Source organism: Amblyraja radiata, chromosome 9 (genome assembly GCF_010909765.2).
Source record: "Amblyraja radiata isolate CabotCenter1 chromosome 9, sAmbRad1.1.pri, whole genome shotgun sequence".
Classification (NCBI taxonomy): Eukaryota; Metazoa; Chordata; class Chondrichthyes; order Rajiformes; family Rajidae; genus Amblyraja; species Amblyraja radiata.
Genome location: NC_045964.1, coordinates 6,754,787 through 6,773,600, shown reverse-complemented (window position 1 = coordinate 6,773,600; position 18,814 = coordinate 6,754,787). Strand labels below are relative to the sequence as shown.

At 47.6% G+C, this 18,814-nt stretch overlaps 1 protein-coding gene and 1 long non-coding RNA gene across 2 annotated transcripts in view; one reads left to right on the top strand and one right to left on the bottom strand.

Moving 5' to 3' along the window:
• The window catches only part of sptbn5 (spectrin beta, non-erythrocytic 5), a 288,791-nt gene that overhangs the window by 192,687 nt on the left and 77,290 nt on the right, over window positions 1–18,814 (top strand). The window contains exons 41-45 of the mRNA XM_033026595.1: window positions 2,448–2,566; window positions 7,170–7,284; window positions 10,431–10,544; window positions 14,597–14,718; window positions 18,070–18,232. Of these exons, the coding sequence (XP_032882486.1) occupies window positions 2,448–2,566; window positions 7,170–7,284; window positions 10,431–10,544; window positions 14,597–14,718; window positions 18,070–18,232 (633 nt within the window). The remainder of the gene's footprint in view (window positions 1–2,447; window positions 2,567–7,169; window positions 7,285–10,430; window positions 10,545–14,596; window positions 14,719–18,069; window positions 18,233–18,814) is intronic.
• On the bottom strand, window positions 9,120–16,551 carry LOC116976723. Its single transcript, XR_004413027.1, has 3 exons — window positions 16,513–16,551; window positions 11,532–11,540; window positions 9,120–9,310 (listed from the first exon to the last, which is right to left on the bottom strand). It is a non-coding gene; the product is annotated as an uncharacterized LOC116976723 (long non-coding RNA).

Below are 18,814 nucleotides of genomic sequence, written 5' to 3'. Positions count from 1 at the left end.
CCTCCGCTACATTGACGACTGCTTTGGTGCCACCTCCTGCACCCACACACAACTGACTGACTTCATCCACTTCACCACCAACTTCCATCCGGCACTCCAATACACCTGGACGATTTCCGACATAAAAATCACAACCTCCTCTCAGTGCAATTCAGGGGCCTGTCCCACTTAGGCGATCTTTTAGGCGACTACAGGCGACTAGACTGTCGCCACATGGTTGCCGGGGTGTCGCCTGTATGGTCGTGAGTCGTCTCCTCAGTCTCCAAAGAGTCGTAGCGTTTTTCTGGTCGTCGCTGGATTTTCAACATGCTGAAAACATTTCGGAGACAGTCGGCGACAGTGAGTTTGCCGCCAATGAGCGTAGCGTGACTTCTCCTGACATAGGTGCTGTCGTAGTTGTCGCCAGGTGACGTAGGTTGTTAAAGTAAAGATTCTATTTTAAATTTTATGTTGAAGGGGGGTCCAGTCGCCAGTTTTTCGGCGGCCTGCTACGACTATGACAGTCGCCTAAAAATAGCCTAAGTGGGACAGGCCCTTCTCAGTGGTAAATTAACCTACACCTCTGTCAGGTGACTTGCAGCTTGAGAGACCTGGGTTCGTCCCTGACCGTGAGATTGTGTGGTCTCCATGTGATCTACAGCAGTGCGTTAACCCACCCGGCGTTCCCGTCCAGACAAATTACAGTAGGTGGATAGATGGAAGTCCGGGGGTTAGGCTGTGTAGTCAGTGCATGTGTGAGTTCAGAGAGGTTATGGCTTTTGGAAAGCAACTGTTCTTGAGTCTATTTGTCCTTGTTCTGATGCACCTATAGCGCCTCCCTGAGGGCAGCAGGTCGAACAGGCCAAATGCAGGATGGGAGATGTCTGAAGAAGGGTTTCGGCACGAAACGTCGCCTATTTCCTTCGCTCCATAGATGCTGCTGCACCCGCTGAGTTTCCCCAGCATTTTTGTGTACCTTCGATATTCCAGCATCTGCAGTTCCCTTTTGAACACTGGGAGCTGTCCTTGATGATGTTCTTCGCCCTGCTGAGGCAGCGGGAGGTGTAAATGTCCATCAGGGAGGGGAGAGGGCAGCCAATGATCTTCTGTGCTGCCCTAACTACCCTCTGAAGCCTCTCCCTGTCTGCCTGGGTGCAGCTGCCGTACCATGCTGTAATGCAGTATGTCAGCAGGCTCTCAATGGACGAGCGGTAGAAGGTCAGCAGCAGGTTGGAGTCCAGGTTGTGCTTCCTGAGGACCCTCAGGAAGTGCAGCCGCTGCTGAGCCTTCTTGATGACCGCTGTCGTGTTGTCTGTCCAGGAGATGTCAGCGGAGATGAGGACGCCGAGAAACCGGAAGGTGTAGACCCCCCACACACTCGCCGTTGATGTATAGGGGGGCTAAGTCGATGCTGTGCCTCCTGAAGTCGACAATGAGCTCTTTTGTTTTCTTGGTGTTCAGAGCCAAGTTGTTTTCTGAGCACCAGGTTGTCAACTTCAGGACTTCCTCTCTGTAGGCTGCCTCGTCTCCCTTTGAGATGAGTCCGACTACTGTAGTGTCGTCAGCAAACTTGACGATGCGGTTGTTGTTGTGGGCCGGACTACAGTTGTGGGTGTAGAGACAGTATAGGAGGGGGCTTAGCACACAGCCCTGTGGGGAGCCGGTACTCAACATGCGAGTGGAGGAGAGGTGGGGGCCGAGTCTCACAGTCTGGGGCCGGTTGGTGAGGAAGTCCTTTATCCAGGCACATGTGAGAGTGGGGAGGCCGAGAGTGACCAGTTTGTCGATGAGAATGTCTGGAATGGTAGTATTGAAAGCTGAGCTGTACTTTAAGAAGGAACTGCAGATGCTGGAAAATCGAAGGTAGACAAAAGTGCTGGATAAACTCAGTGGGTGCAGCAGCATCTATGGAGCAAAGGAAAAAGGCAACGTTTCGGGCCAAAACCCTTTTTCAGACTGATGTAGGGTGGGTGGGGGGGGGGGGGCATAGAGAAGAAAGGAAAAAGGAAGAGGAGGAGCCCGAGGCTAAGGGAGAGCTGAGAAGGGGAGGAGACAGCAAGGGCTACCGGATATGGGAGAATTGTCCTGGGACTTCTCCATGGCCAGAGTGAGCACCACCAGAAATTGGAGGAGCAGCACCTCATATTCTGCTTGAGCAGTCTGCACCCCAGCGGCTTGAACATTGACTTCTCCAATTTCCAGGAGGTGGTTGAGGCTGGGACTATCTCAACGTTTAAGAAACAGTTAGACAGGTACATGCATAGGACCGATTTGGAGGGATATGGGCCAAATGCAGGCAGGTGGGACATGTGGGCAAGTTGGGCTGAAGGCCAGTTTCCACGTTGTATTACTCAATGACTAAGCCTTCTTCAGAGTTCCTCCAACTTTATGTTTTGCTCATGCCCGAGGGTGGATCTTTTGGTGTTGAGGTGATGCCTGAATATTGACCCATCTGTGCTCTTCCATAGGACGTGACTGTGGATGATGCCCACATCAGGACCATCAACAGCCTGGCCATCCAGCTGGAGAAGAGGAACAAAGACGACCTTGTAACCATCCTCCAACGCAAGCAGCAGTTGAACGAAAGGTCATCCTCCCCTCTTCACATTCACAATGAGGTGTCAGAGCCTGGCAAAGCCTCACGGCAAAGACAGCCATCACCTTACAACACACTTGCAAAGATCCCACCATTGGCCTGGCCAGTACTGAGCTACCAGCTGGCCCATCACAATAGGAGCTCTGGTTGTCCTTAATTTGGGTGGGATTGCAGTGGAATGAACTAAACATGCGGCCTGTTAGAACATGCAACATTTTCACATGGCATAAATTGTCCCCTCTCCAACTGTTATACGGTGGAACGGACTTGACGACAAACAGGGACTTAAATTGTTGAAACTCTTGTTGAAACCCGGATTCTGTTTTGTTTTTTTTTTCCTTTAGTTTAGGGGGGTTTTGTTTTTTTGTTTTTTCTCTTTTTTTCTCTTTTTTTTACATGGAAACATAGAAAATAGGTGCAGGAGGAGGCCATTTGGCCCTTCGAGCCAGCACCGACATTCATTGTGATCATGGCTGATCGTCACCTATCAATAACCCGTACCTGCCTTCTCCCCATAGGGTGATTTCACGAAAGGTCACTGGAGCGTAAATCCCCACTCACGTGACCGAAAATTTTAACTGGGGGACAAGCGTCACTTCCGGTACATGTTAGTGGATGGGAAAACACGCACTTTCACACCCGTTAAAAACATCGAAAACGGCCAGTTTTTGAGCTGCAATTAAGTGAGCTAGTCGGGGTGACCGTGAGGAACAGCTACCTAAATTTACAGTCCAAAAAAAAGATAGAAACTAAGGTAAATACAAGAGCGAGCTGAAGGTGTAAAAAAGGCGGAAGTGCTAGCGGACTTTTTTCTTGGAGATTTAAAGATCCAAAATATCGGGAATTATCGCGTTTGCTCGCTGCATTTCATCAAAAGTGGCATTATTGACTTTTTATCTTTATTCATTTGTTATATGAAAAGTATTAAAAGTTAGAAACCCGTCAGTAAAATTGCAAAATCGCCCATGGTTCTCGGGTGGGTTTTAACATGCAAAATAAAAATGCTTCTGAAGCTCCATTTACCATTTAAATAATCGTAAGCTTGCATCTCAGTAAAATTGATTTCAAAACGCATTGATAGTTTACGATTATTTAAATGGTAAATGGAGTTTCAGAAGCATTTTTATTTTGCATGTTAAAACCCACCCGAGAACCATGGGCGATTTTGCAATTTTACTGACGGGTTTCTAACTTTTAATACTTTTCATATAACAAATGAATAAAGATAAAAAGTCAATAATGCCACTTTTGATGAAATGCAGCGAGCAAACGCGATAATTCCCGATATTTTGGATCTTTAAATCTCCAAGAAAAAAGTCCGCTAGCACTTCCGCCTTTTTTACACCTTCAGCTCGCTCTTGTATTTACCTTAGTTTCTATCTTTTTTTTGGACTGTAAATTTAGGTAGCTGTTCCTCACGGTCACCCCGACTAGCTCACTTAATTGCAGCTCAAAAACTGGCCGTTTTCGATGTTTTTAACGGGTGTGAAAGTGCGTGTTTTCCCATCCACTAACATGTACCGGAAGTGACGCTTGTCCCCCAGTTAAAATTTTCGGTCACGTGAGTGGGGATTTACGCTCCAGTGACCTTTCGTGAAATCACCCTATATCCCTTGACTCCACTAGCCCCTATCTAACTCTATATAGGCTCTATCTAACTCTCTCTTAAATCCATCCAGTGACTTGGCCTCCACTGCCCTCTGTGGCAGGGAATTCCTTAAATTCACAACTCTCTGGGTGAAAAAGTTTTTTCTCACCTCAGTCTTAAATGACCTCCCCTTTATTCTAAGACTGTGGCCCCTGGTTCTGGACTCGCCCAACATTGGGAACATTTTTTTTCTGCATCTAGCTTGTCCAGTCCTTTTATAATTTTATATGTTTCTATAAGATCCACCCTCATCCTTCTAAACTCCAGTGAATACAAGCCTAGTCTTTTCAATATTTCCTCATATGACAGTCCCGCCATCCCAGGGACCAATCTCGTGAACCCACGCTGCACTGCCTCAATCACAAGGATGTCCTTCCTCAAATTAAGAGACCAAAACTGTACACAATACTCCAGATGTGGTCTCACCAGAGCCCTATACAACTGCAGAAGAATCTTTTTGTTTTTATCTTTTTGTTTTTATGCATATAAGTTCTCTTTTAAACACTTAACTATATTTACATAGAGACCGGGAGGTCTATATTCAATGTGTATGTTGACACTGGACTCATATTTAGGTTATACCTGCCATTAATGTAACCCTGATCCCTATGATTCAATATCACTGCTATGTTTATCATTACTTTTGTTTTTGTTTTGGAAAAAAACGAATAAAAAGATTTAAAAAGAAAGAAAGAACACAGGACATAGAACAGTACAGCACAAGAACAGGCCCTTCGGCCCACAATGTCTGTGCTGAACATGATGCCAAGATCAACTCTCATCTGTCTGCACATGAACCATATCCCTCCATTCCCTTCCTATCCATATTCCTATCCATAAGTCTTTTAAATGCTACTATTGTATCTGCCTTAACCACCGTCGCACATTCTAGGCACCCGCCACCTTCCGTGGAAAAAAGCTTGCCCTGCACATCTCTTTTTTAACATTGCTTCTCCAATTTTAAAGCTAAGCCTTCTACTATTTGATATTTTTCAATCCTGAGCAAAATGTTCTGACTATCTACCTTATCTATGCCTTGAGGAAGTGCAGCGAAGGTTCACCGGGTTCATTCCTAGGATGGCGGGGCTGACATACGATGAAAGAATGGATCGACTGGGCTTATATTCACTGGAGTTTAGAAGCATGAGAGGGGATCTTATAGAAACAAAAAAATCCTTATGGGATTGGACAGGCTAGATGCAGGAAAATCTTTCCCAATGTTGGGGGAGTCCAGAACTAGGGGTCACAGTTTAAGAATAAGGGGTAGGCCATTTAGTGCTGAGATGAGGAAAAACTTTTTCACCCAGAGAGTTGTGAATCTGTGGAATTCTCTGCCACAGAAGGCAGTAGAGGCCAATTCACTGGATGTATTCAAGAAAGAGTTAGAGGGGCTAACGGAATCAAGGGATATGGAGAGGAAGGAGGAACTGGGTACTGATTTTGGATCATATTGAATGGCAGTGCTGGCTACTCCTGCACCTATTTTCTATGTTTCTATGTTTCTATTTGTGTTGCCACTTTCAGAGAGTGATGGGCTGGGACCACAAGACATCTTTGTACATCAATGTCATTAAGGGTCATGTCATTAATTGTATATCTTCCCCAGATCCCAGGAATGGGTGGGTTAACCTATGATGAGCATTTGTCGGCACTGGGCCTGTACTCGCTGGAGTTTAGAAGAATGAGGGGGGACCTCATTGAAACGTACAGAATAGTGAAAGGCTTGGATAGAGTAGATGTGGAGAGGATGTTTCCACTAGTGGGAGAGACTAGGACTAGAAGTCATAGCCTCAGCAATAAAGGATGTTTAGTTTATTTTATTTTAGAGATAGAACGTGGAAACAGGTCCTTAGGCCTACCGGGTCTACGATGACCAGCGATCCCCGCACACTAACACTATCCTACACCCACTAGGGACAACTTTTACATTTACCAAGCCAATTAAACTTCAAAGGTAGACAAAAATGCTGGAGAAACTCAGCGGATGAGGCAGCATCTATGGAGCGAAGGAAATAGGCAACGTTTCGGGCCGAAACGTTGCCTATTTCCTTCGCTCCATAGATGCTGCCTCGCCCGCTGAGTTTCTCCAGCATTTTTGTCTTCATTCAATTTTCCAGCATCTGCAGTTCCTTCTTAAACAAAACCTTCAAACCTTTTCTTTTAAGAAGGAGATGAGAAGAACACTAGACGCAGGAAGATTGTTCCCGATGTTGGGGAAGTCCAGGACAAGGGGTCACAGTTTAAGGATAAGGGGGAAATCCTTTAGGACCGAGATGAGAAAAACATTTTTCACGCAGAGAGTGGTGAATCTCTGGAACTATCTGCCACAGAAGGTAGTTGAGGCCAGTTCATTGGCTAAATCTTACGAGGGAGTTAGTTGTGGCCCTTGTGGCTGAAGGGATCAGGGGGTATGGAGAGAAGGCAGGTACAGGATACTGAGTTGGATGATCAGCCATGATCATATTGAATGGCGGTGCAGGCTCGAATGGCCGAATGGCCTACTCCTGCACCTTCTTTCTTTGTTTCTATGTTTCTAACACAAAAAGCTGGAGTAACTCAGCGGGTGAGGCAGTATCTATGGAGAGAAGGAATTGGCAACGTTTCGGGTCGAGATCTGTCCTGACCAGAAACGTTGCCAATTCCTTCTCTCCAAAGATGCTGCCTCACCCGCTGACTTACTCCAGCTTTTTGTGTCTAACTTCGATTTTACCAGCATCTGCAGTTCTTTCTTAAACAGGAGATGAGAAATTTCTTGAATCAGAAGGTGGTGAATCTCCTTCACCCCTCTCCCTCACTCCTCTGCTAGGCCATGGTCCCAGGCCTTTTCCCCCTCATGCCCTTCGTTCCTCTGCCCTTTGTATCTCAAGTCCCTCTCGTTCCCTCAGCTCCTCCATGCCCTGTCCAGCTCGTCCTCTCCGCTCACTGCCTCCTCCGTCTGTCTTTCAGGTGGAACAGTTTCCAAGGGAACTTGACAAAGTACAGGAAAAAACTGGCCGCTGCCTTGGAGGTTCACGCCTTCATCCGAGAAATGGACGAAATTACAGAAAGGATGGGCGAGAAGGTGAGGACCGTGTGACAGGGCCGTGCCACAAACTCCGCCAACTCCTCCACCATGTCCTGCAGCCACCCACGCACTCCTCATTGACGGATGCACGTGTCGCAGGCCGAGCCGGCATTTCATTGTCCATCGATAGATGCAAAAAGCTGGAGTAACTCCGCAGGTCAGACAGCATCTCTGGAGAGAAGGAACGGGTGACGTTTCGGGCCGAGAAGACTTTAAACAAGCATCTGCAGTTCCTTCCTACACATCTCATTGTCCGTCCCTGGTTTCCCTTGACGGAGGTGGCGAAGAGCTGCCCTCTTGAACTGCTTCAGTTCATGTACCCACAACACTGTTTTAGTTTAAACATAGAAACATAGAAAATAGGTTTACTCAAAATGCTGGAGTAATTCAGTGGTGACGTTTCGGGTCGAGACCCTAAGTCTGAAGAAGGGTCTCATAGAAACATAGAAACATAGAAAATAGGTGCAAGAGGAGGCCATTCGGCCCTTCGAGCCAGCACCGCCATTCATTGTGATCACGGCTGATCATCCCCTAGCAATAACCCGTGCCTGCCTTCTCCCCATATCCCTTGATTCCACTAGCCCCTAGAGCTCTATCTAACTCTCTCTTAAATCCATCCAATGATTTGGCCTCCACTGCCCTCTGTGGCAGGGAATTCCACACGTTCACAACTCTCTGGGTTAAAACGTTTTTTGTCACCTCAGTCTTAAATGACCTCCCCTTTATCCTAAAACTGTGGCTCCTGGTTCTGGACTCGCCCAACATTGGGAACATTTTTCCTGCATCTAGCTTGTCCAGTCCTTTTATAATTTTATATGTTCCTATAAGATACCCCCTCATCCTTCTAAACTCCAGTAAATACAAGCCTAGTCTTTTCAATCTTTCCTCATATGACAGTCCCGCCATCCCAGTTTCGGTTGACAAAAATGCTGGAAAACTCGGCGTGTGAGGCAGCATTTATGGAGCAAGGGAAATAGGCGACGTTTCGGGTCTTCAACACTGTTTTAGTTTAGTTTAGTTTAGTTTAGTTTACAGCGCGGAAACGGGCCCTTTCGGCCCACTGAGTCACGACCAATGAGCCCCGCACACTAACATCATCCTATACCAACTAGGGACAATTTTTACATTTACCAAGCCAATTAACCTACAAACCTGCACGTCTTTGGAGTGTGGGAGGAAACCGAAGATCTCGGAGAAAACCCACGCAGGTCACGGGGAGAACGTACAAACTCCGTATAGACAGCACCCGTAGTCGGCATTGAACCCAGGTCTCCTGCGCTGCATTCGCTGTAAGGCAGCAACTCTACCGCTGCGCCACCGTGCCGCTCTAATTTAGGAAGAGAGTTCCAGGATTTTGACTGGACAGCGGTGAGGGATATGTGATAAATTTCCAAGTCGGGATGAAGCATGGCTTTGAGGGCAAACTCCAGGTGATGGTCTTCCAATGCTTCTGCTGCCCTTGTCCTTTTAGCTGGTAGAGGTGATAGGTTTGGACGGAGCTGCCTGGAGAATCTTAGTGAGTTGCTGCAATGCATTATGTGGGTACACGGTGCTACGACTGTGCAATGGTGGTGGTGAGAGTGAGTGATTGTGGATGGGATGCCTGGCAAGCAGACTGTGACACACTGCATGGTGGGATCCCTCGCTGGGGGTTCGCCGGAGAAGCACTCCAACCGCCGGCCTGCGTCCTACAACATTTGGAAGCCGCGGTCTCCGGTAAGGAGGTGGCCGATTTGGGAGCTCAGGGTGTCCCGACGTCGGCGTTTCGACCATCCCGGCCAGAGGGCTTGAAGATTGGGCCGTCCGTAGCGGTGACTCAGGGCCACGACCACGGGTGAACAAGGGAGGTGGAGGAGGAGGACTATCTGAACTGTATTACCTTCCGCCACAGTGAAGAATGCCGTGGTGGATGTCTGTGTTGAATTATGTTGTGTATTGTGTCCTTTTTCAATTGTAACGCTGCATGGTAAATGACATTTTACTCCACCTTATGGTGCACGTGACCAATACATTTGAACTTGAACTTGGCGTCAAGCATTGCGAATATTATTGAAGCTGCACTCATCCATGCAAGTGGAGCAGGTTCAATTGCACGTGTCAGTGTGCGGAGTGAGGCAAGGTCAAAAGCCCGATTGTCATTCAGAAATCTCTCACGTGCGGGAAGTAGTTCAATAGCTCAGCGGTCCTTTATTTGTCACCTATGTAACTGCACGGTGAAATTCATTTTGCATGTGTTACACATGCGGCCACCGCCATTATTGGCGCCGTTATTCTAAGTCCAAAGTCCGGCCGGCCCTCGCGCTCGATGTACTGGAGCAGTTCCCGCAAACTAACGTCCTCTCCTCTTCCATCTTGCCGCGCCTCCTGCAGCCTTCCTGAAGGTGTTGGAGGCATTACCCCAGTTCACCCTCCTGATGGTCCTTGCTCCTCACGTCCGACTTCTCCAGCTCCCTCCCGGTCACGCCATCTGCCGAGCCTTCAGCCCGGTTCCCCCGTCCCACTGACCGATGAGACTTCGGGCGGGCGACATCTCAGGAAGGCCTCCGCCACTGCAAAGGGAATTAAAGATCACTCTCATCGAGTGAAGAGGATATGGTTTTAATGTTCATAGTTCCTGAACTGCACCACTAATGTCCCAAGGCAAGGTTTCCAAGGCTAACTGTTCCACTGGAGCATGGAGAGTTGAACGCCTGAATGTCCTTTCCTAAAACGTTCTTGCGCAAATATTATCTTTGTATGCTTCATTGTCACCTTCCCCTATCTACCAATGATCTATTCTACATTTTCCTGGAGCTGCATCCCCTTTGATATCTCGTTTTCACACCTTACCCTTCCATAACTCTGTGTCTCCCTCTCCCCTGACTCTCAGTCTGAAGAAGGGTCTCGACCCGAAACGTCACCCATTCCTTCTTTCCAGTGATGCTGCCTGTCCCGCTGAGTTACTCCAGCATTTTGTGTCTGTCTTCGGTGTAAACCAGCACCTGCAGTTCCTTCCTGTGGACCTGCATTGTATTGTGGTTTGTTATTTGTCCAGTCAAGATGCACTGGTTTGAGTATAAACTCACTGCTGCCCACCCTCGTAGACAAGAGTTACTCCAATCGCGAGCAAAGCCAAGCCACTAATGGCCCGTCTTTATTCCTAGAGTCTGATGATGCAGGGACTGGACTATGGTCGGGATGTGGAAAATGTGGAGAAGCTGATAAGGAAACATAAAGAGACCGAACTAGAAATCACCGTTATCCGGGATAAAAAAGAGGTAAGTACTGACCGGGGAGCCGGAGACGGTGAAACTGACCAGGGTTCCAACTAAAAATGCCTCCTAGAATCTCTGTTTCTGTTTTGCCCCACACTCTTCCCTCCCCAATGTGCTTCTACACACTGTCAATCTCAAGGCACTTGGCCATTCTGCAAATTTGGGACTCGAAACTGGACGTTAGCAAGGAAGCAGGCCACTCTGCACAAATTGTCCATGCTGACCAAATTGCCTTACCGAGCTTGTTCCCCTTGCTTGCACTTGCACCAAGATTCAGATTCAGATTCAATCTTTATTGTCATTGTGCAGTGTACAGTACAGAGACAACAAAATGCAGTTAACATCTCACCCAGAAGAGCGAACACAGAATGATGGAACAGCAAGCCTCTCCGTGTACGTGTCCCAATGTGTTATGAATGTAGGAGTTGTACCTCGTTCCCAGTCATGATCACAGCAGACTCCAGTGTTAACATCACTTGACGTTGTTCACCTGGATTTTCAGAAAGCCTTTGATAAGGTGCCACACGTGAGGCTGATGAGGAAGGTGAGAGTCCACAGTGTGCAAGCTGGGCTTGTACACTCTGGAGTTTAGAAGGATGAGAGGGTATCTTATTGAAACATGAGATTATTAAGGATTTGGACACGCTAGAGGCAGGAAACATGTTCCCAATGTTGGGGGAGTCCAGAACCAGGGGCCACAGTTTAAGAATAAGGGGTAAGCCATTTAGAACGGAGATGAGGAAAAGCTTTTTCACCCAGAGGTTTGTGAATCTGTGGAATTCTCTGCCTCAGAAGGCAGTGGAGGTCAATTTTCTGGATGCTTTCAAGAGAGAGTTAGATAGGGCTCTTAAAGATAGCGGAGTCAGGGGATATGGGGAGAAGGCCGGAACGGGGTACTGATTGTGGGTGATCAGCCATGCTCACTGTGAATGGCGGTGCTGGCTCGAAGGGCCGAATGGCCTACTCCTGCACCTATTGTCTATTATTAACGGACAGATACTGGGATGGATAGCAGGTTGGCTGGATGGCAGAAGGCAAAGAGTGGCAATAAAGGAGGCTTTTTCTGGTCGGCTGTCAGTGACTAGCGGAGTTCCGCAGGGGTCGGTGTTGGGGCCACTACTCTTCACGTTGTATATTAATGACTTGGGTGAGGGGATTGAAGGCTTTGTGGGCCAAGTTTGCGGACAATATGAAAGTAGGTGGAGGGGCAGGTAGTATAGACAATAGACAATAGGTGCAGAAGTAGACCATTCGGCCCTTCGAGCCAGCATCTCCATTCAATGTGATCATGGCTGATCATCCACAATCAGTACCCCGTTCCTGCCTTCTCCCCATATCCCTTGACTCCGCTATCTTTAAGAACTCTATCTAACTCTCTCTTGAAAGCATCCAGAGAACCAGCATCCACTGCCCTATGAGGCAGAGAATTCCACAGACTCCCAACTCTCTGTGAGAAAAAGTGTTTCCTCAACTCTGTTCTAAATGACTTGCCCCTTATTCTTAAACTGTGGCCCCTGGTTCTGGACACCCAATATCGGGAACATGTTTCCTGCCTCTAGCGTGTCGAAACCCTTAGTAATTGTATATGTTTCAATAAGATCCCCATTCATCCTTCTAAACTCCGTAGTGTACAAGCCCAGCCATTCCATTCTATCAACATATGACAGTCCCGCCATCCTGGGAATTAATTTTGTGAACCTCTGCTGCACTCCCTCAATAGCAAGAATGTCCTTCCTTAAATTTACAGACCAAAACTGCACACAATACTCCAGGTGTGGTCTCACTAGGGCTCTGTACAACGGCAGAAGGACCTCTTTGCTCCTATATTCGATTCCTCTTGTTATAAAGGCCAACATGCCATTCGCTTTCTTCACTCCCTGCTGTACCTGCATGCTTACTTTCATTGACTGATGAACAAGGAACCCCAGATCCCATTGTACTTCCTCTATTCCCAACTTGACTCCATTTAGATAGTAATCTGCCTTCCTGTTTTTGCTACCAAAGTGGATAACCTCACATTTATCCACATTAAACTGCATCTGCCATGCATCTGCCCACTCACCCAACCTGTCCAAGTCACCCTGCATTCTCATAGCATCCTCCTCACAGTTCGCACTGCCACCCAGCTTTGTGTCATCTGAAAATTTGCTAGTTACTTTTAATCCCTTCATCTAAATCATTGATGTATATTGTAAATAGCTGCGGTCCCAGCACCGAGCCTTGCGGTACCCCACTAGTCACTGCCTGCCATTCTGAAAGGGACCCGTTAATCCCTATTCTTTGTTTCCTGTCTGCCAACCACTTCTCTATCCATGTCAGCACTCTACCCCCAATACCATGTGCCCTAATTTTGCCCACTAATCTCCTATGTGGGACCTTATCAAATGCTTTCTGAAAGTCCAGGTACACCACATCCACTGGCTCTCCCTTGTCCATTTTCCTAGTTACATCCTCCAAAAATTCCAGATTAGTCAAGCATGATTTCCCCTTCGTAAATCCATGCTGACTCGGACTGATCCTGTTACTGCTATCCAAATGTGCCGTTATTTCATTTTTTATAATTGACTCCAGCATCTTCCCCACCACCGAGGTCAGGCTAACTGGTCTATAATTCCCTGTTTTCTCTCTCCCGCCTTCTTAAAAAGTGGGATAACATTAGCTACCCTCCAATCCACAGGAACTGATCCTGGATCTATAGAACATTGGAAAATGATCACCAATGCATCCGCGGTTTCTAGAGCCACTTCCTAAGTACCCCGGGAAGCAGACCATCAGGCTCTGGAGATTTATCAGCCTTCTGTCCCATCAGTTTACAAACACCATTTCCTGCCTAATATTGAGAAAGTAGGGACTCTGCTTTCAGACTTGGACAGGTTGGCAGAGTGGGCAGAGAAGTGGCAGGTGGAATATAATGTAGCAAAGTGTGGAGTCCTGCATTTTGGTAGGAGGAATAATAGCGTAGACTATTTTCTAAATGGGGGAGAATCCAGAAATCGGAGATGCAAAGGGACTTGGGAGTGCTGGTGCAGGATTCCCAAAAAGTTAATCTGCAAGTCGAATCGGTAGTAAAGAAAGCAAACTCAATGCTAGCATTATTTCAAGAGGGCTTGTAAACAAAAACAGGGATGTAATGTTGAGGCTCTATAAGGCACTGGCCAGGCCACATTTGGAATATTGCGAGCAATCTTGGGCCCCAAATTTGAGGAAGGATGTGATGGGTCTGCAGTGGGTCCAGAGGAGGTTTACAAGAATGATTCGGGCCCCCTTTTGGTCTTGGTGGCCACTTTCCAGGTCCACTCATTGTTCACTGTGGCCTACCCACGCTGGGACCTCACATTGCTCTTGCCGTTGGGTCCACCTCGCCCTCGATCTCTCCTCGCTCTCGGTGGTGTGGCGCCCACCGATGTCGGTGGCTGGGGGACGATTCGGAGTCCGCGTTGGGCAGGCCGGGCCTACCGGGCGGGTGCTCCGCCTTCCGTCCGCCACGGACGAATCCTCCTCTGCCGTCTGAGTCCACAATCCGTGCACCACCTCCTTCTGCTCTGGGGATGGGGAGTCACAATACTGGCTCCACATTACCACCTACTGCACTGGGGATTACATTATTGGGTCTACACCTACCGCTTACCTCACTCCCTCTGGACCAGAGATCCTGCTTTTTTTGTAAATCAAAAAATGTATTCAATTGTTAAAAATAATATGTACAAAACAATAAAACAAAACAGAACCCACGACCATAATACGAGACAAACAAGTATACTAAATGACCTACTGTACAACTATGTTACAATCCTTGTCAAGGATGCATTCAACGCTCCGCGGTGCCCAGCGGTCCCGGAAATCCCCCAGGGTGCCCGTGGACAGCGCATAGTCCCTCGCTAACACCACCCGGGCGCGGACGTAATCCCGGAAAAGGGGCGGGCAGCCGGCTCGGGTAGAGCCCTCTTCCGCTTGGCGTCATGACTCGCGGATGGCCAGCTTGGCCAGGCCAAAGCGGAGATCCTGCTGGAATTGTACGGCCATTCATGTGTTTATGTTTGTGTATCTGTAACTAGGCACTGGAAGCCGATGCCAGGCCACTATGTGAGTTCCGTTTTCCTCTATCCGACAAGCTGAGTCTGAAGAAAGGGGAGATGCAGAACAGGTGGCTTCAGCTGAAGAAGGAGGCCAAAGTGCGGTGAGTACATCTCCCAAGATGCAGGCTCAGGCAGCGTGCACAGCAGGGGCTTGGATTTATTTTGTGCCTTTTAATGTTCCAAGGAGTTTACAAGCGGAGAATTGTTTCTGGAGATAATATAGAAAAGATGGCCGCCATATCCCAGGACCGACAAACTGAGAATGGCCCAAAGCCTGCTCACCTCCTTGATCAATCTGATGCCGATATTGGAATTCTCTCCCATCTCCGATACTGGAAGGCAGTGGAGGCCACTGGATGTTTTCAAGAGAGAGTTCGATTTTAGAGAGAGTTTAATATTTCTAAACTATCACTTTAATGGGTTTATACATACGCTATTACTTTAAAAAAAAACCTTTGAACTGCTTTTAAATATTATTAAATATTAAATATTTAAATCATTAACTGAATGGTCCTTGCCAGCAAGAAGCTGTCAAAAGGCTGTTAGAAGGGTCTCGACCCGAAACGTCCCCCATTCCTTCACTCCAGAGATGCTGCCTGTCCTGCTGAGTTACTCCAGCTTTTTGTGGCTATCTTCGGTTTAAACCAGCATCTGCAGTTCCTTCCAACAACAAAAGGCCATGAGGTGTTCAGCGATTCTGACCTCAGGATCCATTGGCCAAGGCACCACTGTCGCTAGCTCCACTTTGTTGAATGGCTGTGGACATGTGAGGGTACGGGACGGGGGGTTTGAGAGAAGGTGAAGTTGAGAGGGGTTAGATGGTAAATGCAGGGAACAGGCCAGATATACAATCTGAGCCCCAAAATATTATCCCTATCAGTGTTGCCGACTGAGGGATAGTTATTGGCAAGGAACAGCTTCCATGCTGTACTGGAAAGCATCATTTTGCAATCTTCTGTTTCAACAATAAATAGCAACCTGGTCCGTGACCAGCCATCTCTTCCAACTTGTAGCATTCTCCAACATTACATTTGGGCTAAAAACAGAACATACAGGCGAGACTTAGCAGCAAATGTTGAGAGAGAAATGTGGCCAATGTTTCAGGTCGATGTCTTCTCACCGATGTAGGGGCGTTCACCTGAATCACTAACTGTCCGCAGCTGCTGTCTGACCTACTGTGCCTTCCCAGCATTTTCGGATATTATTTCCCATTTCCAGCATTGGTAGCTTTTCTTTGCTTTTGGAATACATTTGGAGTGAACCCATGAAGTTGTCACGTAGCAGTGAGGGCATTATCTGTTGAGCCACTGTCGCAAAGATGGAGTTGATGAAGGATACCCAGGCAAGTGAGCGCAGTGCCTGTATGAGTTTAGTTCATTACTGTCACGTGTACCGAGGTACATGAAAAGCTTTTGTTGCGTGCAAACCAGTCAGGGTAAAGACAATACATGATTGCAATCGAGCCATTCACAGTGTAGAGATACATGATAAGGGAATAACGTTTAGTGCAAGATAAAGCCAGTAAAGTCCGATCAAGGATAGTCCGAGGGTCACCAATGTGGTAGATAGTGGTGTCCTGACAGAAGGGTCTGTTAAGACTATAGATTCCAGGGAGACAAGTGACTGCAGAGACTGGAATCTTCAGCAAAAACCAAAGGGCCTGTCCCATTTTTTCGGCGACTGCCGGCGTCATTGACTGATGTATCAGGGTCGCCGAAAGATTTAGAACATTTCAAAATCCAGCGGCGACAAAAAAAAATGTTGCAACACTTGAGGAGACACCGGGCGTCAATACGTGGTCACGCCGTGACTTTTTCGGTGACCTCAGTCAATGATGACGGCAGTCACCAAAAAAAATCGGCAGGTGGGACAGGCCCTTGAAGAGCTCAAGGAACTTGGGGTCAGGCAGCATCTGGCGGGATATGGACAGACAACTTTTGCGTTGGGGGAAAAAAGACTTTTAAAGTGCTGGAGTAACTCAGCGGGACAGGCAGCATCTCTGGAGAACATGGATAGGTGATGTTTTGGGTTGGGACCCTTCTTCAGAGTGATTGTGGTGGGGGGGGGGGGGGGAGGGGAAGAAAGCCTTTGTAAACAAGCATCTGCAGTCCCCTGCTTCTACATATTGGGTTGGGACTTTTATTCACACACGGAGAAAGGTCCTGACCCAAGGCATCATCAGTAAATGTCCCTTCGCTGATGAGTTCCTATGACACTTGTTTTTATTACTTAGATTCTGTGATGCCCAGGACTGGTCCAAAGAGATAAATACAAAGTATAAGAGATAACCTTCATTTCATGAAATAGCCAAATCAGAGAAAGCAACAAAGGCTGCGAATGGATAGTGTGTGATTTTAAAGTCATGGTCATAGCACGGAAACAGGCCATTCGGCCCAACTTGTCCATGTTCCATGCCAAACAAGTTGTCTGCCAAACCTATACCTATTTGCCTGCATTCAGCCCAGATCCCTCAAATCTTTCTTATCCATATATCTGTCCGAACATCAGAGTTGCTGCCTCAAAAAGGCAGCTAGCATCATCAGAGACCCACACACTCATCTCGCCACTGCCATCGGGAAGAAGGTACAGGAGCCTGAAAACTGTAACATCCAGGTTCAGGAACGGCGTCTTCCATTCTGCCATCAGGCTATTAAACATGATAACAAATAAGCTCTGTGCACGCCGGGTTGATAGCATTCGTCGAAACAGGGCGGACCACGTGAAGGTTGCAATCTCCCGCCCCTCTGGGACACTTGACAATAAAACACTCTTGACTCTTGACATCATTTAAATGTTGCAAATGTAACGCCTCTACAGCTTCCAATGTTTTGTTTAAGAAGGAACTTGTCGCTTTACCTCCCCCCTTGACTCCATTCAAGGACCCAAGCAGCCTTTCAAGTTGCGGCAGAGGTTCACCTGCACCTCCTCCAACCTCATCTACTGCATCCACTGCTCTAGATGTCAGCTGCTCTACATCGGTGAGACCAAGCGTAGGCTTGGCGATCGCTTCGCCCAACACCTCCGCTCGGTTCGCAATAACCAACCTGATCTCCCGGTGGCTCAGCACTTCAACTCCCCCTCCCATTCCGAATCCGACCTTTCTGTCCTGGGCCTCCTCCATGGCCAGAGTGAGGCCCACCGTAAATTGGAGGAGCAGCACCTCATATTTTGCTTGGGCAGTCTGCACCCCAGTGGTACGAAACATTGACTTCTCTAATTTCAGGTAGTCCTTACTTTCTCTTCCCCTTCTCAGCTCTCCCTCAGCCCTCTGTCTCCACCTCTTCTTTTCTTCCTCCCGCCCCCCCACCCTCACATCAGTCTGAAGAAGGGTTTCGACCCGAAACGTTGCCTATTTCCTTCGCTCCATAGATGCTGCCTCACCCGCTGAGTTTCTCCAGCATTTTTGTCTACCTTCCAATGTTTTGTGTTTGTTTCCCCTTGTTCTTTTGCAGAAAGGAGAAGCTAGAAGCTTCGTTCCAGCTGCAGAAGTTCAACAGAACTGTCCTGGAGCTGATAGACTGGGCACACTGGATGAAAGCCCTGGTGGGAGAAAGGAGACTTGCAATGAGTAAACGGGAAGCCGAGAGCATGATAGATGAGCACCAAGAGAGAAAGGCAAGGACACTGATAAAACTATTTCATGATGCAGCCAGAATTACAGTGGCATTCTGTGTTATTTGATATTTATTTATTTCTCCACGGCCTTGCCTCCCATCATTAGAGTTTATTTGGGGAAGAAAACCAGTCAAGGGAATATAAATAAATGTGAGGAGACTGAGATAGTGATACAGCATGGAAACAGGCCCTTCGGCCCAACTTGCCCAAACCGGCCAACATGTCCCAGCTATACTAATCCCACCTGCCCGCGCTTGGTCCATATCACTCTGAACCTGTCCTATCCATGTTTCTTAAACGTTGGGATAGCCCCAGCCTCAACTACCTCCTCTGGCAGCTCACTCCGTACACCCACCACCCTTTGTGTGAAAAAATTACCCCTCAGATTCCTATTAGATCTTTTCCTCTTCACCTTAAACCTATGTCCTCTGGTCCTCGATTCCCCTACGCTGGGCAGGAGACTCTGTGCATCTACCCGATCTATTCCTCTCATGATTTTATACACTGTGAAACACTGTGAATGATTTAACAGGAAGAAATGTTTCCTGCATTCTTGATTCCATGGAGCTTGGGTCAATAGTG